Raw genomic sequence first — 24930 nt, 5'->3', positions numbered from 1 at the left:
CAACAATAGAAGTCAAAAATTCTTGTTTTTATTATTGACTGTATCTTACAAGAATAATCACTGTGAACTAAAATAATAACCAACCAGTAAAAAAAAAAACCTGAAGAAATACTGCACAGTAAAGAAAACAATACACCAACCAACACTCAGAAGGCATTCTTCAGATAGAAAGGACAGTATAAGGAATCATCTATCTGAAAGGGGTCATCTGACATTCGGAAGAAACTAACATGCCACTGAGGAGCAACACAAACAAAACCAAGTAACCCAGCCAAAACTGGGCAACAAACCTGGACATTACTGAAAAGACAATGCACAATTCACTAACATATAAAAAAGGCGGTTCTCAACATTACTAGTCATCTCTAAACTGTAACTGAAAATCACGCTCAGGTACGGACTCACTCTAATTTGAAAAAAAGAAGCGAATTATTTCAAACAGATTCCCCGGAGGAAGTTGCATACACAGATACTCTCGTTGGGAGATACTCTGTTGGGAGAAATCACACTGTTACTACAGGCACTACGAAAACCTCTTGGAGCTTCCCAAACAAACAAAAAGAAAACTACCATTTCATCTGGCAATTCCAGCAGTGGGTATATACTTACGGACAATGAAATCACTGCATGGAAGACATAGCTGCCTTTCCAGGTTGACCGAAGCACTATACACAATTCCCAAGGTATGCAATCAACCTACCTGTCCATCAACTGATGAAAGGATGAAGGAACTTTGGCATACAGATGCAACAAAATACACCCCATCAACAAACATCGATGACATAATGTCCTTTGTGGCAACATGGATAAACCTGGAAGACATTATATTCAGTGGAGTCAGCCAGGCAGAGAAACACAAACACTGCATCATCTCACCCATGAGGAGACTAAAAAAGAATTATCTAATTGAAAGTGAAAGTACAGTAGTGGTTATCAGATGCTGGGGGGAGGAGAGGACATGGGCTGGCACTGGTAATGGGTACCAAGTTGCACTTCCAAGGGAGGAATTAATGCTGGTGATCTACTCCACAGGAGGGTGACTACAAGTAACGATATCATAGGCTGTCTTTCAATAGAGCTAGAAAGGAGCGGAACACCACAAACAAATAAAAACTAGACATGGGAATAGATACGCAAAACACCCTGACTTCATCATTCCTCAAAGAATGCAAGTAAAAAAAATCCCACTGGACCCCCTAATTTTGGACATGTATGACAAACCCAATTTTAAAACTATAAATGAACAATGGCAAAATTCACAGAGAACCATGGAAGACCCTGAAAATCCAAAGCACTTCCCAGAAATAGAAACTCACTTGAATGCCTCACGCTCCCCGATGTCAAACGACATCAAAAAGCTATACTTACTGAGGCAGCAAGGAACTGGCATAAAAATAAGAAACATATGCCATTGGACAATATCAGGCAGCCAACAGACAAACCTGAATATACTTACAGTCAACAAATTGCTCAAAAGGCTGGGCACGGTGGCTCACATCTGTAATCCCAACATTTTGGGAGGCCACAGCAAGTGGACCACTTCAGGTCAGGAGTTTGAGACCCGTCTGGCCAACATGGTGAAACCCCGTCTCTAATAAAATGAAAATACAAAAATTAGCCAGCATGGTGGCGTGTGCCTGTAATCCCAGCTACTCAGGGGCTGAGGTGGGAGAATCGCTTGGATCCTGGGGGTGGAGGTTGCAGTGAGCCGAGATCACACCACTTCACTCTAGCCTGGGCGAAAGAGCGAAACTCCATCTCAAAGAAAAAGAACCCCAAACAAATAAACTGGGAAACGGCTAGTCCGTTCTGTAAATGACTTTGAGAAAACTGGAAACCCACACACAAAACATGGAAACCTCCTTGGCTTTATCCTTTATCCTTATGCAAGGTACACAAGTACTGCAATGTCCCCATTGCACCCCTAATTCTGGACATGTAGCATGAACCAAACTTGTCATGAAATGTAACTACACACAACTAAAAATTCACATGGAACTACCACAGACTCTGAATATGCCAAGCAATCCTAGGAAATACAACCTCGTTTGGAGGCCTCACACTGCTCAATTTCAAATTACATGGAAAAGATCTACTCATCTAAAGACTATGGTAGAGGCGTAACAGTGAAACCCTGCGGACATAACTGAACCTAAATATACATCTGTATGGAGTGAACACATTTTTTTCAAAAGAATGCCTGGAAGACGCAATGAGGAGTGGGATGTCTGTTCAATTAATGAATCTGAAAATACTGGATATCCACATGAAAAAGAACGAAATAGGACCTTTATGTTACACAATACACAAATATCAACTCAAAATAAATGAAAACCTAAACACAAGACCCGAAAGTGTAAAACTCCTACAGAAAAACACAGAGTGAGTGGAAGTTCAGGGCAACTTAATCTATGCTCATAGGTTGCCAAAAAACAAAAAACAGGAAATATATGGAAAATACACTCAAAATCAATGAAATGCATCCAAATTGTGATTTTTCTTTCTGGCCTGACCCAAAATCGCTGCTAACAAAAGGAAAACTCAACATGTGAAAAAGAAAACTCAAGAACTACAGCATGGTAAAGGAGGCAATGAACCAATCAACAATGAGAAGGTATTCTTCATACAGGGAGGGCATCATGAGGAATCATTTATCTGGAAGAGGTTGTTACATGGCATGCACAAGAAACTAATGCTACTAAGAAGCAAAACATGCAAAACCAAGTAACCCAGCCAAAGTTGGGCGATGAACCTGAAGAGACATTTCTCAAAAGTCCCAGCCACTCGGGAAGCTGAGGTGGGAGAATCACCTGAGCCCCGAGAGGTCAAGGATGCAGTGAGCCGAGATTGCACCACTGCACTCCAGCTTGAGCAACTAGAGCCAGACACTATCTCAAAAGAAAGAAAGAAAGAAAGAAAAATAATAAAAGAAAAGAAATAAACTATGCAGAGAAAGACAAACCACATCGACTCACTCAGGAGGAATCTAAAAAACTTTCTCTCATAGAACCAGTAAGCATAACTGTTCTTCATGCATAAGGGTTCTTCATGCATAAGCATAAGGGTTCAAAGGTGGGGCATGGTCAGGGATTGGAAATGGGTACAAAGTTACATATTCCATGAGAGGAATGAAACCTGTAGTTCTATTCCACAGCAGCAGAGTGACTAGGTCTAACATTATTCGTGTGTAGTTTTCAAGAAAGCTAGAAAAGAGGATTCTGAATGTCTTCACCTCAAAGGAATAATAACTCTATGAGGCAAGAGAGGTGCATACCCTGACTTCATCATTACACAATGTACACATGGACCAAAGTGTCTCATTCTACCCTCTGGTAGTACACCTTTACCATAGGGTAAATTTTTGCAAAGAAATTTAAGGGAACAGGCTGAGCATGATGCCTCATGCCTGCAATCCCAGCACTTTCAGAGACTGAGGCAGGCTCATAGCTTGATGCCAAGAGTTCAAGACCAGTCTGGCCAACATGGTGAAACCCCGTCTCTGCTAAAAATACAAAAATTAGCTGGGCATCATGGCACACACCTGTAATCCCAGGTACTCGGGAGGCTGAGGCAGGAGAATTGCTTGAACCCAGGAGGTGGAGGTTGCAGTGAGCCAAGATTGCACCACTGCACTCCAGTCTGGGCAACAAAGAGAAACACTGTCTCATAAAATAAAAAAAATAATAAAAAAAGAAGACGTTCAAGTAATCAACGGACATGAAAAAATGCACAACCTCACTAATCATCAGTGAAATGCAACTCACAAACACAATGGGATACCATCTCATGCTGGTAAGAATGGCCGTTTTTCCAAAGTCAAAACAACATGCTGGCGAGGAAGCAAAGGAAAGGGAATGCTGCCACATTCTTGGTCAACGTGGAAACGTTCACACTGTGCAAAGCAGTTTAGAGACTCTCAAAGAACTTAAAACAGAACTACCATCAGGCCCAGCAATTCCACTACTTGGTACCTACCCAAAAGTCAATAAATCCTTCTATCAAAAAGACACATGCTCTCGTGCATTCATGGCTGTGCCATTCACGAGAACAAAGACGTGGAAGCATCCTAGGTGACCAGCAACAGAGGATTCGACTTTTTTTTTTAATGTGGGGCATGCACACCACAAAATACTACGCAGCCATAAGAAAAACACACAATCATGTCCTAAGCAGCATGGATAGACCTGGGGACTATTATGTTTAGCAAACCAAGGCAAGAACAGAAAACCAAATACTGCATGTTCTCACTTATGAGTGGGAGCTAAACAGTGAATACACTCGAACATAAAGATGGAAACAATAGACACTGGGGACTATCAGATGAAAAAAGGAGGCAAAAAGGGGGTGTGGGCGGAAGAACCACCTGACGGGCACTTTGCTCACTGCCTGGGTGACGGGATCAGTGGCCACAAGCCTCAGTGTCATCAAAGGTTCACATGTAACTAACCTGCAATTTAATCAAAATAAGTCGATTATATAAATTTTTTAAAACAGGGTTTCCCCGGGCACAGTGGCTCCCACAAGTACTCACAGCACTTTGGGAGGCTGAGGCAGGCAGATCACTTGAGCCTGGCGGTTCGAGAGAAGTCTGGGCAACATGGCAAAACCTACCTCTACAAAAAGTACAAAAAAATTAGTGGGGCATGGGGGTGCCCACCTGTAGTCCCAGCTACTTGGGAGGTTGAGGAGGGAGGACTTGAGCCTGGAAGGTCAAGGCTGCAATAAGCCAAGATCGCACTGCTGAACTCCAGCCTGGGTGACAGAGCGATAACCTGTCTCAAAAAAAGCAAACAACAAAAAATAGGATTAGAATATATTATAGATAGATAGACACATACATACATGGATGATAGGTAAAACCTACAGTCATCCAGGCAATCACGACTGGCATAAATATAGAAAGACAACCGAATGGACAAAATGAGGGAGCCGAGTAATCAACCCAGAATTATATTTAGGGCACACATTTTGCAAAAGTACACCAAGGCGCAACAGTTGAGAAAACTGGGTAGTCATGTGCACAAGATTGAAATAGCACCCCTATGTTGCCCAATACACAAAAATCTATGAAAAATAAATCAAACAGTTAAATTCAACCCTGAAAGCAAAACACTCCAAGGAGAAAACATGGGATTAGTGTATATTTGGGGGAAACGTGGCTCTGTGCACATAGGTTGCAAAAAGAAAAAAGAAAAAGAGAAGGAAAAATGAGGGGATAAATACTTGTAGACAATAAAATGGCTTAACAATCTCTTTTTTTGTATGGGACACTGAAATCACTGACAACAAATGCAAATAGAAACCTGAGAGACTAAGTACAACATTAGAGCCTCTGCACAGGACAGAATAAACGAACCCAAAGAGAAGGCATCCTACACATCCTAGACCAGACATGCTGGCTCACAAGGTCAGGAGTTCGAGACCAGCCTGGCCAACATGGTGAAACCCAGTCTCTAGTAAAAATACAAAAGTTAGCCAGGCATGGCTGTGCATGCCTGTAATCCCAGCTACTCAACAGGCTGACGCCAGAGAATTGCTTGAACCCAGGAGGCGGAGGTGGCAGTGAGCTGATATCACGCCACTGCACTCTAGCCTAGCGACAGAAGGAAACTCTGTCTAAAAAAAAATGAAAAAAAAAAGCGGGCAGGCGTGGTGGCTCATGCCTGTAATCCCAGCACTTTTGGAGCCCAAGATGGGTGGATCACGAGGTCAGGAGATCGAGACCATCCTGCCCAACATGATGAAACCCCGTCTCTGCTAAAATACAAAAAAAAATTAGCCAGGCATGGTGGTACGCGTCTGTAGTCCAAGCTACTCAGAAGGCTGAGTCAGGAGAATCGCTTGAATCCTGGAGGTGGAGGTTGCAGTGAGCCAAGATCACGCCACTGCACTCCAGCCTGGCGACAGAGCAACACTCTGTCCAAAAACAAACAAACAAAAAAAATGTAAATACACAATGCTAATATTAATGTGGAATCACAAACAGCCCTGAACATCTAAGGAATCCTGAGAAATACAAACTAAGTTGGAAGACTCACAATTCCTGATACCAAATTGTGTTGCAAGCTGTAGGTAGCCAATATTCCAATCTACATGGTCATGTGATATGCCACTGTGCTCCAGCTTGGGTGAGAGTGACCTGTCTCAAGAAAGAAAAAGATTGTGAGAAAATATGAGGGAATCATAGAAGTGATAACTGGTCGTTATCAAACATGTACACAGAAAAAATATATCAAATAGCATAAAAAAACACGTATCCAAACTAAAACTGGGCAAAAAACCTGAATAGACATCACTGCAAAAACAACATAAAATGCACAAACACGTAAGAGAAAAGGTCCTCAACATTATTATTCATCAGAAAAGAATGTACTCCAAAACCACATTCAGATACCATCCCACACCTACTGGAATACATGTTACTGAAAATATCTTAACAATTTAAAAGAATGCTGGTGTGGATTTGGATAACAGGGAAATCTTATACACTATTGCTGTAAAGATAAATTAGAATATATACTATGGAAAAAAGGTGTAGGCCGGGCGCCGTGACTCACGTCTGTAATCCTAGCACTTTGGGAGGCCAAGGCAGGCGGATCACCAAGTCAGGAGATCCAGACCATCCTTGTTAACACAGTGAAACCCCATCTCTACTAAAAATACAAAAAATTAGCCAAGCATGGTGGCTAATTTCTTTGTAAATTTCTTTGTAAATCATCCAGTCTCAGAGATTTCTTTATAGTAATTCAAGAATGGCCTTACACACCTCCCCATGGTGCAGAGACCTGAGAGCCCAGCTGTCTTGTTCGCCAGGCATTGTCTTGGTTCACACATAGAGGATCTGACTTCTAGACACATTGATGATATTATGGTGTGTAGATTATGGTGGAATTTCTCACTGCTAGATGGAGTGCAGATCTAGGTGAGGTGCTTACATGTATGGTAATAATGACTTAGGGTGTTAGCATCCCCAGAGAAGATGTTGCAAACATCACATTTCTTCACTGATATATGATTTAGAATATACACACAGTGTTAGTGTCTCATCTCTTTTGTTCTAAGCAATACACTCCAACTACTCCACACTGAAGCAGAGCACAGGTGCCCTGGAGTCTCCACCCCACCCAGGGATCCTCCAGCAGAAGTGCGTGTGCCCCTGCATACCTGCAAGTCCCATATCCAGACCTAGTGTTCAGGGCCGTGGGATAACAGCCAAAAATAGGAAATCATTTCACTCATCAATGGAAAAATGGTGACACAGTCATATAATGGAACCCAACAGTGACGATAAATCAATGTCTGCCATAGACAAGAACATGGATGTGTTCTGTAATACTGAACCAAAGAAGCCAGGCTAAATAGAATGTGCTGTATTTTATAGAAGTCAAAACCAGGCAGAACAAATCTACATCAGGAACTGGGAAAGTAGCTATTCTGTGGGTTGGGGCAGCAGTGCCTGGGAGAGGCCACAGGGCGAGGCTACTGCTTGGTCCAGGGTGTGGCAGCCTGGTGTGCTACAGTTCATCTAGATGCACACTTATGATTCGGGCACTCTTCTGTATGGACATTAACATTTCAATAAAAAGCTTATTAAAACATTAAAACTTTCAGAAAAATCCACATTGCTTCAGTAGAAATTAGCACATTAACGTTTAAAAAATACATGTATATGGTGGGGGAAAAAATAGTTCAAAAGAGTACCCAGTGAAAAGTTTAAGAGGGAGTGATGCCAGCAAGGGGCTGATCAATAGCCCCTTGCACTCATCCCCTGACAAAGACAGCCAAAGCAGCAAACAACTATATTTTGATGAAAGTCACTAAAAGAGAGCCCCAGAGTGCATCAAGGAGTAGCAGAAATCCAGCAGAGCACAGAAAACCAGGACGGTCACATAAAGGAGGGAAGGAAACATCTGGCCCCCACCACCCACTCCCCCAGAGGGATCAGCCTGAAGCAGAGGGGATGTCTCCCTGCAGGGATAAGGAAGCAAGAGGGGCCCAGTAGCCCCAGCACTCCCCTCAGAGAAGGAACTGACATTGTGCCCCACCCCCATGGACCAGCTGCTGCTGCAACGTGCCCTCCTGGACCTGGACCACTTCGGGAGCATGTCCCACCCAGGGTGAGCAGCCACCGCACCCTTCTGCCATCCTCAGGCTTTGTTGCTCTATATCACACCCACCTAGTGGCCCACCACCCCCGAGCCGCTGTTACACTGTCTTAGGCCATTTAGTGTGGCTGTAACAGAATACTTGAGACTCGGGGTAACTTATTTTATAAAAAAGGTTTATTTGGCTCACCCTGCTTGTGTCTGAAAAGTCTGAGATCGGGCAGCACAACTGGCGAGGGTCTTGTGCTGCTTCATCTCATGGGGAAAGTGGAAGGGGAAACAGGTGTATGCAAGGGGCTCACATGGCAAGAGAGGAAACACGAGAGTCTAGGAAGCTGAACTCACTCTGATAACAATCCACTCCTGGTAACTAATCCAGTCCCATGAAAAGGCATTAATCTATTCATAAAGGATCTGCCCTGTGACCCAAATACCTCCCACTAGGCCCCACCTCCCACACCACCACATTTGGAATCAAATTTCAAATGGATGAAATTTCAAATGGCTGGTGGGAACAAATGATGTCCACATCACAGCATACACCCCACCTGCGGGGCCACGCTGCTGTGCCCCTCCCCTCCCAGCTGCCATTGCGCCCTGCCCCTTGGAACCTGAGCTGACTTAGTGCCCTGCTTTCCAGGGAATCAGTGCCTTGGCCAGTCTGAGCAGTCACACCCCCCACTGCATGAGAGCTGAAGCACTGCCCTGCTTCACAGGGAATCAGTGTCTTGGCTGAGCTGAGCAGCCACACCTGCCAGGGATGAGCCAACATGGCACCCCCATATCCCAGGAAAACAGCATTGGCTGAACTGGGGTACCTTGCCCTTCAGGACAAACAACTGTAGAACCCTGCTTCCTTGGAACTGGACTAGCCCTGGAGAATCTGAGTTGCCCAGGCACCTGCCTCCCCAGGGAGAGAAGTAGTTGCTGCACTGGTCCCTGCCCCCGAGGGCCCAAGCCACAGTAGTGCTCCACCATTCTGGGGTCCTTGCTGATGCTGCGCCTGGCCTCACAGAGACTGAGATGCTGCTGTGTCCCACCACTGCAGGGTCCAGAGTCACTTTCATGTCACTCCCATGTCCAGAGTCACTCCCATCCCCTGGGAGTTTACTTCTTAAACTCTTCGCAAAAACAGAGCGAGAGGAAATAATTCCAAACACATTTTACCAGGCCAGTATCACCTTAATACCTAAGCCAAACCAAAACAAACACACACACACACACACACACACACACACACACACCCCAAACAAACAAACAAAAACTACAGGTCAACTTCTCCAGTAAATTAAACACTGATGCAAACATCCTAAAAAAATTTTAGCAAATAGAATTCAACAACACATCTAAAACATTATACATCTTGTTTAAGTGGGATTTATCCCTGGCATGCAAGGCTGGTTTAAAATATGTAAATCAATCAATGTGATATATCACATCAACAAAATGAAAGATAAAACGACATGGTCACCTCAATTGATGCAGTAAAAGCATTTAACAAAGTTTAGCAACGTTTCTTGATAAAACCTCTTAATAGTTTATGTATAGAAGGAAAGTTCCTCAACATAATAAAGACCATTTATGAAAAACCCACAGTCTAATCATAGCTAGTGGGGAACAACTAAAGCTTTTCCACTAAGATTGAGTACAAGATAGGGATGGCCAGCCTCATCACTTTTATTCAATAGAGTACTTGCAAGAGCAATCAGATGAGAAAAAAAAGGCAACTAAATTAAATAAGTAAAATTATCTCTATTTGCAGATGACAAGATCCTTTACGTAAAAAACTCCAAAGATTCCACAAAAAACTGTGAGAACTACTAAATCAATTCAGTTAAGCTGCAAGGTATAAACTCAACATATAAAAATCAGTTGCATTTCTACATACAAATAACCTAGCTGACGAAGCAATCAAGAAAATAATCTCATTTACGATAGCATCAAAGAAAAACAAAAACTTAGGAATAAATTTAACCAAGAAGGTGAGAGATGTGTACACTTGAAAACCATAAAACATTGATGAAAGAAATCTAGACATGAACAAATGAAAAGACATCCTATGTTTATGGATCAGAAGAATTAATATTGTTAAAATGTTCACACTACCCAAAGCAAATATACAGATTTAACACAATCCTCATCAAAGTTCTGATGGCATTCTTCACAGAACAGAATAAAACAATCCTGGCCAGGCACAGTGGCTCACGCCTGTGTTTTCAATAGAAACATCCGCACTAATGAAATTGTCAATAAATGCTGCTCAAACCACCCTCCCCAAATACTGAAAAACAGTACATCCGTTTCTCTGTACCCTTGCCAAGTTGTCTGCAAATGCTTTGTCGATTTTTCTACTGAGTTAGACAAACTTGTGATTTTTTCCCCTTTCTTAACACAAATTTAAAAAGTAGGAAACAAAACCTAGTGGATAAAATGACATATTTTCAATATGAGTTCTGTGGCAGTCTCACATGGAAGTCAGGAGTAACAGCCTCAATTCCTAAATAGCTGTTTACCACTGCTTTTTTGAGCATATTTAAGTAATACAGAATATAAAGGAGCAAACAAAATATGAAGTTTATAAAAGATTTCAAACACTTTTCTAAAAATGAGGCCCATATTTTAGAGGTATTTCATTCCTTTTCTCAAACAATATGGACATTTATAAATATGAGAATATATAGATATACAGACCTTAATAAATGAAGTGTTCTTGAAAATTTTATATGGAAAACCAGTTAGCTTTAATTTCTTCACAATTTTTATGGATTTATCCAGATCAAGGACAACTCCTGTGGCAGCTATCCGAAAATTAGGCTAACAGGAGCCCCAAAATTTGAAAATAGGAATAATATTAGCAAGAGAAAAACTTCAATTCTATGTGACACAATAAATTACCAAAGTGAATTTTACTTACAATTAGCTAAGAAAAACAAGAGAGACCATCTGAACTTGCAACCCAGTGGTTTGACAAAAGCAATCCAAAACTTTAAAGTTGGTAAGCCAAACTAACAAGGGTGACTTGAGGCCGGGCACAGTGGCTCATACCTGTAATCCCAGCACTTTGGGAGGCCAAGGCAGGTGGATCACCTGAGGTCAGAAGTTTGAAACCAGTCTGGCCAACATGGCGAAATCCCGTCTCTACTAAAAATACAAAAATTAGCTTGGCATGATGGTGCACACACCTGTAATCCCAGCTACTTGGGAGGCTGAGGCAGGAGAACTGCTTAAACCCAGGAGGCAGAGGTTGCAGCGAGCCAAGATTGTGCCACTGCACTCCAGCCTGGACGACAGAGTGCGACTCTGTCTCAAAAAAAAAAGAAAGAAAGAAAGAAAAAAGGCTACTTGAGTACTTTCCTGAGAGTGATTTCAGAGGAATGTAATTTTACTATAATGATTTATTTGGAACGAAATGGAAAAGAAAAATACAGTTGCAATGTTTAGGAAATTAAAATTTGGACCTCCAGGGAAGATTCCATCTGCTCATTATTCTGCTTTCTTCTCTGTTAAATGGGACCAGTAAACCCTGCCCTGCCTGACTGGTCAAATGAAAATGGAGTGAACAGACTGCTACCCCAGCACAGCTGCAGGGAGTCTTGTGTCTGGGTGGTCTCTGATGGCTCCTCACAACCTCATACAGTGCTTAGCACATGGTGAGCACTGCTTAAGTACTTGCTTAGATAAATAAATGCAAAAGATGCACAAAAATAGGAAATGTACCATTATAATTCTTCCACCTCCCCTGCTCTAATCCCACACCCTACTGAAAAGGATGTATGAAGATTAAAAGCAAAGGGAAATTTACCTTATATTAATAAAAATGAGTAATTTTCAACTTAAAGTCTCATGTACATAATAACCCACATTCAGGATATATTTCTCAAAACCAATCTGTAAAAGAAATCATCCAAGATAGTTACCATTATGCCACTGACAGACTGTATTGCCAAGAAACCAGTTCCCTGTGGAGTGATAGGGTCTTAAAGGAAAAGGAAAAAAAGAAATATAGCAAACCACAAATTTTAGATTCTAGTTTAACATACTGGATATGGACATTTAGATTTGGATATAGATTTACATATATACTCCAAACCACCTCCCTGCTCCCAGAAAAGAGAAAAATCTTAGGAGTGGAATTTTATGAAAGGAAAAGCACAAAGCTAAAATAACGCAGCCTGTAAGGTTTAATCTCGGCAATAGGCAAGTTATTGTAATCATATTTTACCCCAAAAGGCTGCTCCACAATGCACGTGCTGTGGGGTATACTTTAGAAGCCTTTGTCTTCCATTGTGGTCTTCGATATAACAGAGCGGGATGGTCTGAAACCTCCTCCACCCTACAGAAAATATGATTGGATCTCGGGACTTGAGGATTTTCTTATACCAGCGATGTTTCTTCAGACGCATCTGAGGGGGATGAGAGGGTAAGATGATTGATGGAGGGGAAATCCACAGAGCCTCAGGCACCAAATACGCAGCAAAGGGACCCACCTGCACGTATCCAACATTTCCCTCGCTGTTGCCCAAGCCACCCAGGATAATGGGGTAATGGGGGTCAAAGTTCTGCACAAATTCACAGGGAACATTTTCAATCTCAACGCGGACGTACATCCCAGGTCGAAAACCCTCATACTGAACTCTGGCTTCATCATCTTGATCTTCAAATTCTGCGTGATTCAGCTGTACATGACGGGGGCGGGGGGGATCCTGTATGCTGTTATCTGTAATAAACATAGGATTAACATGAACAAATGAGCAATTTCTAAGTAAAGCAACTGTGGACAGAATTATGCAGGCTTTATCCTATTAAAAATACTACACATTTGGCCGGGTACAGTGGCTCATGCCTGTAATCCCAGCACTTTGGGAGGCCAAGGCGGGCAGATCACATGAGGTCAGGAGTTTGAAACCAGCCTTGCCAACATGGTGAAACCCCGGCTCTACTAAAAATACCAAAATCAGCTGGGCGTGGTGGTGCGTGCCTGTAGTCCCAACTACTCAGGAGGCAGAGGTGAGAGAATCGCTTGAACCTGGGAGACGGAGGTTGCAGTGAGTCAAGATCGTGCCACTGCACTCCAGCCTGGGCAATAGAGAGAGATTCCATCTCAAAAAACAAAAAAAAACTACATATTTTACCTCTACAGTCTGCTCAGAATATGTCCCAACCGTTTTTTTCTCTCCTGCTCCAAGGGACAGGAAATGTAGATAACTGTGGAGCCCTGCGTGCTCGAACATTGGAAACATCCCCAGTCCACATCTTCTTTCCTTCCTCTCCAAACAATTCTTTCACAGTTTTCCCTTGTCTTCAAACACCCACCACCACCCTCACCTTCACTCAGCTGATGGCTGTTTCCTGATTCACTCCAAAACCAAAAGAACCTCTACGGTCAACCCTCTACCAGGGTTTCCTCCCATATCCAGCCTTATCAGAGCTCTGACCTGGCCCATAGAGGAGCTATGCGTGGCTATTTAAATTAAAATTAATTACAATTACATAATATTTAAAATGCAGTTCCTCAATCACACTAGTCACACTGGAAGTGGTCCATATCAACCTGCGGCCAGTGTTACAATATTGGGAAGCACAGACGTGCATCTCCATGATCACAGAAAGTTCTACGGGCAGCTCAGGCACAGATGATTTGTCCATGCCTCTACTCAGGGCCACACATCACTTGCTCACTAGACACCATCCACTCTTCCTGGACTTTATTCCAACAGCTCTTCCCTCTGTTCTCTCTCTTATCTCAAAACCTTTTGATTCCACTTCTTCCACCAAAAACTGCTTCATTTCTCTGCTTCTCTCTGCAGGAAAACCCCACAAAAGTTTTCCGCAGTTGCAGCCTCCAGTTCCTCTGCTCCCATTCTCCTACATCCACGAAAATTGGTGCTTGCCAAGATCGCTGAAGGCCTCCACGCTGAAGGACTCCTCCAGTGGTCAACTCTGCCTTTACCGTAGTTAACACTGCAGCGGGATCTGAACAGTGCTTCGCCTCCGTGTACAACTGGACTCCTGCGTGCCTGCATGCTCACACTGCTTCTCCCTCTCCCTCCTAGGCACTGCTCAGGCCTCACGGCCGCAATCGCCCCATCTCGCCCATGCCAGTCTTGCTCCTCCCAGTCACTCTGCACTCACTCCCCGGCCACCTCACAGCGTTAAGTGGCATCTACATGCTGAGGGCTGTACATCTAAGTCCCTGGCCAGACCTGTCTCTCCAGACTTGACACTCCGCTTGTCTGCATGATACCCAGCCGAACCAAACATCATCTTCCCAAAACTGCATCTGCAGAGGGTTTCCTATCTAACCTGCAACAACCCATCCTTCTAGGAACTTCCAGTCGCCATCCTCATTTCCTCTCACACACCCCACATTCAGTCCACCAGGAAATCCTACTGACCCAGCTTCCAAATCAACTCTATCCAGGTTTGACTCTTTGTCTCATCTCCACTGCCAGCCCTCTGGTTTGTGCCACTGGACTGATCTCTACCAGACTGATCTCTTGGCAGAGTGATCTGATTACCTGAATGTCTCTCCTCTGCTCAAAACCCTCCAAGGACTCCCATTTCAGAGTGAAACATTCAGTCTTTTCCAATGGCCCACAAGGCTCTAGGTAATTTTAAATTGTAAATGGTGTGAAGCAACAACTTCAGAGTTAGCCTAGTCATGCCTTTCAAAGGTCAACACAGACTAGCAACCACTAAGCTAATGCCTAATCAGGAAACAGTCCTTTGACTAGATGAAGACGTAGGATGAAACTCCGTTTCACAAATCATACACCTAATCTGTTCCAGCTTACACAGGCACTCCTGGCCTCACTAACAAGACGCAACTCAGATGCTCACCATCAACTGTACACACGTTTCTGTGTCTGTCTCCTTCAGAGTGAGATCACCGCCTCCAGCAACCTGCTCAGCACCCCCAGGCAGGAGGGCCACACCGTCTCCCTTATCTCCGCATCTGACCTTATACTCCACATGTCCTTCTGAACTCTGACCAGGATGTTTTCAGAGCACTTCCCCTGGGAGCTCTGGTGTGTCCATAAGCCACACGGGCCACTGATCACCTGCCATTCAAATCAGGGAGCAGCGATCGGAATAGGCAGCATTGGCTTGCACTGAAATGAACACACTATCTCAGATCACTACATTGTAAAAGTCTCAAAAGTAGAGACCATGTCTAAGTCATTTCGGTTTCCTAATTCTTGTTACAAAATAGGTATGGATCTTTTTCTGGTGACCTTCTGACTGTAGAAACAATGAGCTCACTGCATGAATAAACACACTCACATGCATCTACCCAGGAGTCCAAGTGAAAGGCACAGAAGCAGGATAGGAAGCAGGGACCCAAAGAAAGTCAGGGATTCCTACACTATGTAATAGTCTTGACAAGGGGCTGAGAGGAACTGAGGTTTCTCACCTGTGCTTGTTTCTGCATTTCTCCTTTAAGATCATCAAAATATATGCTTTCTCCTTCATCATATTCCACATCAAACATCTCCTTCAATTTTCTCTTCTTATCCAAATGCTTTTTCTTGGCACTTTCTTCTTCGTCAGGGTCAATTTCTTCCTTGTTTCTCTACATCTTCATTCTTAAATTTCCAGAAGAAAAAATTTTGTATATGTTTATGAAGGTCTTTTCTTTAAACATTAGATTTTTTAAAGTTCTATTTAAACAAAAATCTTAGCAAAAATCTGTTATCATTATCAATAAAACAAAACAAAACACAACATAACCTTTGTCTCTGAATAACATGGTACTGCTACAGGAAATTGTTACATCTGCATTACAACTAGCTGCTATTCCTTAAGCTGGCTGGGAACACAAACTAGAATAAAAATAACAGACATGTCCCTCACCCAGATGCTCCCAGACCCTGTTCTAAAGAAATATTAGGGAGAACAGGGACTTCATTCTTTTAAATGACACTTAAATTTAAAAAGAGGAGAATGATGGCAATGGTTGAATGTAAGTCTGAGAAGCTAAGACTTCTGTGAGTGAAAAATCACAGTGGACTTGGCAAATGACTACGGCAAGAAACGGTAGTAACTGTAGTCCAAAACTTAACAAGTAAATAAGAAAGCTTCTCTTTGGTCCCCACATCCCCACACTTTAGGAAGGAATCTATCCATCCGGTCTGCAATCTTCACACATCACAAGTAAGATTTGCATTTCTCAATGTGGGCCTCTCTCAGAACACAATGACCAAGAACAGCCAGCTACGACAAAGTCATACCTGAGTATCGGGGCCCGATTTTCCCTTGTGCACGTCCCGTTTCCAAGTCTTCAAAGTCACCGTAGAGCTCCTCTGGGAAAAGAACACCCAAAGGCTGCTCTGTGAGCCCGGCATGCATGTGCTGCTGGCCCCACCCACGACAGGCCCACAATGCGCTCCGTGTTCCAAGCCTCATTCTCACTGTTCCCATCACTAGACACACAGGCAAAACTTTGCACTAGGGAATGCTTTGTAAAACAGTTAGTATTTCATCATCTGTTTAGGTAAACTAAATGGACCCAATCCACATTTCCGCACTTCATGTCAAAATCCCAATCTCAATTTTTCTAGTATAGATAATGGACACTCTTTTGTTTTTGTTTTTGTTTTTTTTGGATCGGAGTCTCACTCTGTCACTCAAGCTGGAGTGCAGTGGCACGATCTCAGCTCACTGCAACCTCTGCCTCCCAGGTTCAAGCAATTCTACTGCCTCAGTCTCCCGAGCAGCTGGGATTATAGGCACCCGCCACCAGGCCTGGCTAATTTTTGTATTTTTAGTAGAGATGGGATTTCACCATATTGGCCAGGCTGGTCTCGAACTCCTGACCTCGTGATCTGCCCTCCTCAGCCTCCCAAAGTGCTGGGATTACAGGCATGAGACACTGCAACCGGCCAATGGACACTCTTTATGAAAGACACAGAGGTCTATCTGTGTCCCCCAAACGAATAATTCAAAGAGTGAATGGAAAAGTCCCATGCTGATAACCAGCACATGTGAAAAGCAGTCTCAATGTAAGTTCAACACAACACAATCGTGTAACACACCTAGGGGAAATTTTAGATTATATAAAACATAGCATTTAGATTAAGAGTAGAGTCCCAAACCACACCAAACCCATGGGAAGAGCTTATTCACTCATTCATTTCTTCATTTGTTTTTGGAGCTCTGGGCTCAATTATAGTTCCCACTCTTAAAAGAAATAGACAAGTAAGGCTGGGTGCAGTGGCCCACACCTGTAAACCCAGCACTTTGGGGGCCCAGGAGGCAGAGGTTGCAGTGAGCCATAATTGCGTCACTGAACTCCAGCCTGGGTGACAGAGTGAGGCCCTGTCTCAAAAAAAGGAAAACAAAAGAAAGAGGCAAATTAAAACTCATTTGGGAGAGCAATGTTTAGAAGGCTATTAAAACATTTTCACATAAGGGCCAAAGAACCAGGTAGACGTTATAAAAGATAGGAAGCTCCTATTTGTAATAAAAGCAAAAAAGGATAAAATAGGAATAAACCTAACAAGAAGTGCACCGGAACTTTATTTTTTTAAAAAAGAAGAAAAGCTTTAATAGGCTACCAAAGGACAAAAGGAATAGCATCACTACCAACACTCGTAAGTGCTCTCCACACCAGGCACTGCGTTAAGTACTTTCCTTGCCTTAACCACATTCTTCAACCCAAGGAAGTAGGTGTTGTAAATATTATATACTGAATAATGATATGTCCTCATTTGAAAAGAAAGACTCGACATCACAAATACACCAATTCTCCCTTTAGCACAGTTACAACCCGCAACCACCACTAAGGATTTCTGGTCTAGAGAAGATAACACATTATACCCTCCTAAGAAATGTAACCCAAACTCTAGAAATAATAGACAGGAGAGGATCAATGGAGAATTCCGAAAGGTGGACAGAAAAAGGCTGCTGAGGGACTCTAGGACTAGGGAATGCATAGTGGCCAGGTGTCTCCCTGGACCTCATCCAATAGGAAGGTGACCCAGGCCCAGAGTTTCCCAACTCCCAACGTAGCAACAGAAGGCAACCCAGGCAGACTCAGTCCCCGCAGATCAAAGGAGATCTTCCCCACAACAAGAAAACCAGCTCCACACACCAAGACAACCACCATTCCCCACCCACCTAGCTGCAGCAGGTGGCCCAGCCTAGGGCGGCTCCCCTGTTCCCTCAGGTGGGCAACAGCAGGGACTGGTGGGAGAATCCCAGTGATACATATAAGCCAAAGAGACCAAAAGAACACCATGAAGGCTCTGAAATTAAATTGCCATTGGAATAACAGCCCACAAAGTAGACCAAGACCTACAGACTAAACCTAAACAGGAGGACTGCCTGCAAAAATAAAAAAATTACATAGGCAGATGTTGGAACCACCTGACTCATCACTTATAACACTCAGTATAAAAATGCTTCAACAAGCAACTACAAATCCTATGGCAACAATCAAAGAACTGAAAACATCAGCAAAGAAACTGAAGAATCAAATGGAAATTACAGAAATATAAAATACAGTAACAGAAATTTTAAAAAAACTAACTGGATGGGCTCTATTGAGTAAAAGTGGAGACGACAGAGGAGAGAATCAGAGAAGCTGAAACCTGATCAACAGAATTCACCCAGTCTAAACAATAGAGAGAAAATAACCTGAAAACAAATGAACAGAGCTGCACGGACCTGTGGGACGATAACAAAAGACCCCGCATTTATGTTATCTGAGTCCCACAGGAGACCAGAGCTGTGAAAGCATGCAAATAACTAATTCCTGAGGCTTCCCACATTTGGTGAAAGATATAAACTTACAGATTCAAGAAGCTGAGCAAACCTCAAAGTATACCAAAAGAAAGCAACACTGATTAAACTTTCAAAACTAAAAACAAAGACCAAAAATGGCAGAATGCCTGTAGGGACACGCCAACTCAAATGCCATGGAGGCCAGAAGGAAGTGGCACAACATTTTCAAGTGCTTAAAAAAAAAACAACCAAACAAAAAAACCAACCAAACAAAAAAACTGTTCGCTGCAAATTCTATATCCCATGAAACTACCCTTCAGAAATGAAGAGAGAAATAAAGACATTCTCAGAGGAAGAGAATATAGGAATTTGTCACTGGTCAATTTAGAAATGCTAAAAAGTGGCTACAGAAATATGTTCTGTCATTTCCACAATACAAAAAATTAAAACAAAAAAATCAAAACAAAAAAATGGCTACAGAAAGTTCTTATGCAGAAGGGATGAATATGGGACTATAGGAGGAGGGACAAAGGAAAGACCAGAAATGTGGATACATACGCGAGACAATCCACAGTTCTTAAAATCACATTTGACGACTGAAACAAAAACTATACCACCACCTAATACTCAAGCCAGTGATTTATACAAGTGGAAAAGGTAAAGAGACATAAATGCAAGGCAGGTTTCCACACTTTGAAGTGGTAAATACTGGTACCAGTAGACTACTGTATTACAATACACATATTGTAACATCCAGAGCAAACACTTTAAGACTATACAAAGAGATACAAGCAACAACATTATACAGAAATAGATCAAGATGGAGGGAAAGAAAAAGGAAACAAAAAAGCAAATAATAAAAACATCAGACATAAGCAATTATGTAACAACAAGCACCTTAAATGTAAATGGTCTAAATAAACCAAAAGACAGATTGATGGAGAGCCTATAATAAACACATGGCCCAACTAAATACTGTTCATAAGAAACTTCAAACTCACTTAAGGACCTAAGTAGGTTGAAAGTAAAAGAATGGAGAAAGATATCCTGTGAAATCATTAATTTTTTAAGGAAGCAGGAGTGAATATATTAATATCTCATGAAGTAGACTTCAAGCAAAATAATTTACCAGAGCTGGAGAGGGTCTTCGCTGAATTTTAAGATCTAAAATTTCCTATGCTACCTTGACATCTTTGAGCCTCACAGGGCCCCAAAGGCCTAGCCGTGGGTTTTCCTGTTTCTACCAGACACCCCCTACCCTGCCACCCAACAGGAAAGGCTCCCCACCTGGCTAGTTCTTTTATCAGCCAAACAGTTGCACCTCAGCCTAAGAAGTTTCACTTCACCTGTCTGCCAGCCCATGAATTTATTCAAACAAGCCAACTGCATTCCCCCTCGGGAACCATTGGTCATTGTGTACTCTTGTTACTACCAAGCCTGCCTGCTTCCTCAGCCCCCAGCCCTCACTCCGCTACAGAGTGCGGTGCCCATCTGACCCTGTGTGGCATGCAGTGTCCTCCTCTGAGCTGTGGGTATATGTGACTAAAACACTGCTGTCAATCTCATCCATCCACGCCAGGTGTCGTGTTCAGCCATCTCCTACACTTTAGGGCAGGGACCCCTCCTTCACCAATGGGGTGAAAAGGAAGTGACCGTAACAACTGCTTAATGACAAAAGGATTGACCCACCAAGAAGACACCTACTTCAACATCCTCCTCTTAGCAACTGTTAAAACTAGGCAGAGGCCGGGCACAGTGGCTCATGCCTGTAATCCCAGAACTCTGGGAGGCAAAGACAAAGGATAGCTTGAGGCCAGGAGTTCGAGCCTGGGCAACATAGCAAGGCCTCATCTCTCCAAAAAATTTTAAATTTAGCCAGGTGTGGCGGCACACACCTATAGTACCAGCTACTCAGGAGGTTAAGCCAGGGGAAGTACTTGAGCCTAGGAGGTCAAGGCTGCAGTGAGTCATGTTCGTGCCACCGCACTCTAGTGTAAGTGACAGAGTGAAACTAGGCAGAAAAGGAGCAAGGATTTACAAAAGATCTGAACAGTCAACCAGCAAAATCTGACATCCGTATAACACCCCACTCCCCAACAGCAAAACACACACATTTTTAAAGCCAATAGAAATCTACCAAGATGAAGTACATTTGGGGCAATAAAAGAAATCACAGCAAATCTCGCTGTGCGCCCCTCTGCGCCGGCGCCGGCGCCGTGCCCCTCTCTGCGCCTTCTTTTCTCACCATGGGGAAGTGTTTGGGGGCCTCTTGAGGGACCCCCTAGATGCTTCTACTCAGAGCCCCCAAAGCCGGGGAGCCTCCACTCCTCTGTCTGCAGCCTCCCCTGTCGGTTCTCGCTACCCAGGGTTCAGTGGCCTGGGGGCTGACGGAGGGGGTCGCCTCTGCCAAGGCCCCTCCCGGCGCCTCCCTGGCTCATCCAGCCCACCTTCCTCCCACGCTGGCTCACGCAAAGTGCTCTGGTCACCAGGAGCCCTTCCTGACCAGCCCCGGCCCCTTCTTGGCCTTCGCCCCACCTGGCCTCCCCTGGAGCCCTGACCTGGGTGCCGGGCCTGCTGGGTCCAGAGCCCACCCCGCCCTGAACAACCCCGAGTCTCAGCCACCCTCAGTTCTTACCCTTTCACAGCTGGGGAGTGGAGTCTGGGCCTGCGCCTCTCCGCCGCTGTCCGCCTCTCCGCCGCTGTCCGCCTCTCCGCCGCTGTCCGCCTCTCCGCCGCTGTCCGCCGCGCCGCCGCTGTCCGCCTCTCCGCCACGCCGGCGCCGGCGCTGTGTGCCTTTGCGAGGGCGGAGCTGCGTTCTCCTCAGCACAGACCCTGAGAGCATTGCGAGGGCGGAGCTGAGTTCTCCTTTGCACAGACTTCGGAGATACAGCGAAGGCAGAGCAATGTTCTCCTCAGCACAGACCCGGGCGGGCGGGCCTGTGGCACCGCGAGGGCGGAGCTGCGTTCTGCTCTGCACAGACCTTGGGGGCACTGCCTCGCTTTGGGACAACTCGGGGCCGCATCGACGGTGAATAAAATCCTTCCTGTTTGCAGCCCTGTTTGTGGTTGGTGGCAGCGATGGACACTGCAGCCAGCCAGAGCGTAGAAAGGCGTTGGGGTAAGTGCGCTATCCAGGCTGCACTGCGGGTGGCCTGGGACGGGTTGGGAGCCCTATCTCAGGCGTCACTGCCCGTCTTGGGTGGCTGGTTGGGTGTGCTATCTGGGGCTGTGCTGCCTGCACCGGGGGGGTGGTTTAGGGGCCCAAACCGGGGCTGCACTGCCTTTGGCGGGGAGCCGGTTGGGGGCACTATCCCAGACTGTATTGCTAGCAACAGTGAGGTGGGCTAAGTGTGCTATCCGGGGCTGCACTGTGCCGCTGTGGGGGGTGGGGGTGGGGGTGGCGGTTTCGGGTTGAGGGGCTATGGGGTGCTGTAATGCCCATGGTGCGGGGAGGCGGGGCGGTTTGGGTATGTTGGGTGTGCTATTGGGGGGGGCGACGCTGCTGGTGGTAGGGGGCAGGGTGGGTTGGGGGCCATTTCAGGGGCTGCACTGATTGCTTTAGCTAGGATTTCTGGTACTATGTTAAACAACAGTGGTGACAGGGGGCATCCTTATCATGTTCCAGATCTTAAAGGAAAAGCTTTCCATTTTTCCCCATTCCATATGATTCTAGCTGTGGGTGTCTTTCCTGTAGTTTTTATTATGTTGCGGTATGTTCCTTCTGTGCCCGTTTCTTTGAGGATTTATAGCATGAAGGGATGTTGAATTTCATCAAATGCTTTTTCGGTTTCAGTTGACGTGATCATACTGTTTTTGTCGTTTATTTGGTTGATATGATGTATCACATTGTATGTTGAGTGACCCTTGCATCCCAGGGATACATCCCACTTGATCATGATGAATTATCTTTTTAATGTATTACTGAATTTGATTCACTGGTATTTTGTTGAGGATTTTTGCATCAATATTAAAGATCCTGGCCTGTAGTTTCCTTCTTTGATGCTTTTGTCTGATTTTGTTGTCACAGTAATAATGGTCTCATAGAATAAGTTTGGCAGTATTCCCTCCTGTTTTTCAAAATAGTTTGAGCAGGATTCGTACTAGGTCTTTAAATTGTTTGGTGTGAAGCCATCAGCAGTGAAGACATCGGTTCCTGGGCTTTTCTTTACTGGGAGACTTTTTCTGATGGCTTCAATCTCATTACTTGTTACCAATCTGTTCTGGTCTTGGATGTTTTCATTGTTTAACCTAAGTAGGTTGTATGCATCTAGGAATTTGCCAATTTCTACTAGGCTTTCCAATTTATTGGCATATAATAGCCAGTTATGATCCTTTGAATTTCTTAAGTATTAGTTGTAATGTCTCCTTTTTTTAATCTGTTGATTTTATTTATTTGAATCTTGTCTCTTTTCTTAGCCTGGTTAAAAGTTTGTCAATTTTGTTTAGCTTTCCAGAAAACCAACTTTTCGTTTAATCTTGTGTGTTTTTTATTTCAATTTTGTTTCTGCTACGATCTTATTTATTTTCTTATTTTCGGTTTAGTTTGTTCTTTACTAGTTCTTTAAGATGTATTGTTTATTTGAAGTTTTTCTTTTGTTTGGATGGTAGGCACTTATAGCTGTAAATCTCTGCCTTTGTACGGCTTTCTGCGTAACAAGTTTTGGTATACTGTGTTTTCATTACCCTTTGTTTCATGAAATTTTTGAATTTCTGTCTTAGTATCTTCATTGACCTGCTAGTCATTTATTCAGGAGGGTAGTGTTTAACTTCCATGTGATTGTATTGTTTCCAAAATTACTTTTCTTATTGATACCTAGTTTTATTCCTTTGTAGTGAAAGAAGATGGCCATGGAGACAGACAGCAGCATGGTCAGAGTGGTAGGAGCCGGCCATCAGCGAGAGCTGCTCCATACCTGGCTGCTGGGTGCTAGAGCCTGCGGCCCACTGGCTTGCCTCACTGTGGTTGCTGGTGGCAGTGACAGAGACTGCAGCACGAACAGAGTGGTAGGACAGGGGCTATCCAGGGCTGCACCTTTCGCAGTGTGGGGTGGGTTGGGGGCGCTATCCAGGGTGTCATTGCCTGCATTAGGGGTACTGGTTGGTAGCACTGTACAGGGCTGCACTGCCCACAGCAGGGAGGGTGGGTTATGGGCGCTTTCTGGGGCTTCAGTGCCCATGGAGGAGGACAGGTTAGGGCATTATCGGGTATACGCTACTGGCGGCATTGGGGGACGGAGGTGGGGGGCGCTATTGAGGGCAGGACTAGCCGTGGAGCGGGGGCGAGTTCGGTGCTATCAGGGGCTGCACTGCTGGCGGCGGTCAACAGAGTTGGCATCCAAGGAAGGAGTGGTTCTCCTCTCCCTGACTCCACACTCCAGAGGGCGACCCACTCTTGGTCATACTGGAGTGCGGCAGGGCACACAGCGTTTGCATGGGAATCCTGAGCATGGCAGAGCCCCCACACCCACCGTGGTTCCTGGGCCTGTGCACTCTGGGTCTGTGCCTCAGAGGCTGCCAGGCACCCCTGGGGACACCATGGGGGACAGGGCCCTGTGCGTGGAGGCGTCCGGAACAGGAATTGGCACCTGGGTGCGGAGGGCTGGCTGGGTCTGAATTTTTCTGCTTCTCCTGCTCCCTGAGGAGTGCAGCCCCAGTGGGCCCAATGGTTCCTGTGGAGTGGGGAGCTGGGTGCTGTGATGTCTCCAGTACCCACCCCAGACCCCAGTTCCCAGCCAGCTTGGGCCAAAAGGAGAGGCTGGACTTTGGAGGGTGGGTGTGAGTGCCTTTGCTGAAACTGGCCCCTGCCACCCAGTGGCTGGCATGACAAGTTGAGGCTCTAACCCTTCCACCCCTCACATCTTCCTCTAGGCTTTTCTGGCTTTGCCTGCCCAGCTGCTCCGTGCCAGGAGGAGGAGGAGACACCTTGAGCCTGCGACACCACGGCTCGCCTCGCTGCGGGTGGGTGGCAGTGACGGAGATTGCAGTGCGCCAGAGCGGTAGGAGAGCGGCCGCACTAGGAGGGCAGGTGGCTGCAGCCAGGGTTGGGGGTCAGGCTTACAGCGATGGACGGGCTGCAGCAGTGGCCAGGTGGTAGGAGCCT

General features: G+C 44.8%; 2 protein-coding genes across 2 annotated transcripts; one reads left to right on the top strand and one right to left on the bottom strand.

Moving 5' to 3' along the window:
• Positions 1 to 12316: 12316 nt before the first annotated feature.
• On the bottom strand, positions 12317 to 21622 carry LOC117977499 (ribosome biogenesis protein BMS1 homolog). Its single transcript, XM_034949136.3, has 5 exons — positions 21466 to 21622; positions 16337 to 16408; positions 15520 to 15691; positions 12593 to 12781; positions 12317 to 12508 (listed from the first exon to the last, which is right to left on the bottom strand). Exons 3-5 carry the CDS (start codon positions 15595 to 15597, stop codon positions 12317 to 12319), a joined length of 459 nt encoding a protein of 152 aa, XP_034805027.1. The 5' UTR covers positions 15598 to 15691; positions 16337 to 16408; positions 21466 to 21622.
• A 180-nt stretch (positions 21623 to 21802) lies between these two features.
• Positions 21803 to 24673, top strand: LOC117977498 (uncharacterized). Its single transcript, XM_055105495.2, has 2 exons — positions 21803 to 21948; positions 23664 to 24673. The coding sequence occupies exon 2, from the start codon at positions 23673 to 23675 to the stop codon at positions 24441 to 24443; it is 771 nt and encodes a 256-aa protein (XP_054961470.2). The 5' UTR covers positions 21803 to 21948; positions 23664 to 23672; the 3' UTR covers positions 24444 to 24673.
• The last annotated feature ends 257 nt before the right edge of the window (positions 24674 to 24930 follow it).

Source organism: Pan paniscus, chromosome 23, assembly GCF_029289425.2.
Source record: "Pan paniscus chromosome 23, NHGRI_mPanPan1-v2.0_pri, whole genome shotgun sequence".
Lineage (NCBI taxonomy): Eukaryota > Metazoa > Chordata > Mammalia > Primates > Hominidae > Pan > Pan paniscus.
This window is presented reverse-complemented; position numbering and strand designations above follow the sequence as displayed.

Coding starts and splice junctions, on each gene's coding strand:
- LOC117977499 (XM_034949136.3), bottom strand. CDS start 15,597: ATGTTTGATGTGGAATATGATGAAGGAGAAAGCATATATTTTGATGAT. Junction 12,782..15,519: donor AAATGCAGAAACAAGCACAG/GTGAGAAACCTC, acceptor CGTCATGTACAG/CTGAATCACGCAGAATTTGA. Junction 12,509..12,592: donor GAAATGTTGGATACGTGCAG/GTGGGTCCCTTT, acceptor CATCCCCCTCAG/ATGCGTCTGAAGAAACATCG.
- LOC117977498 (XM_055105495.2), top strand. CDS start 23,673: ATGGCCATGGAGACAGACAGCAGCATGGTCAGAGTGGTAGGAGCCGGC.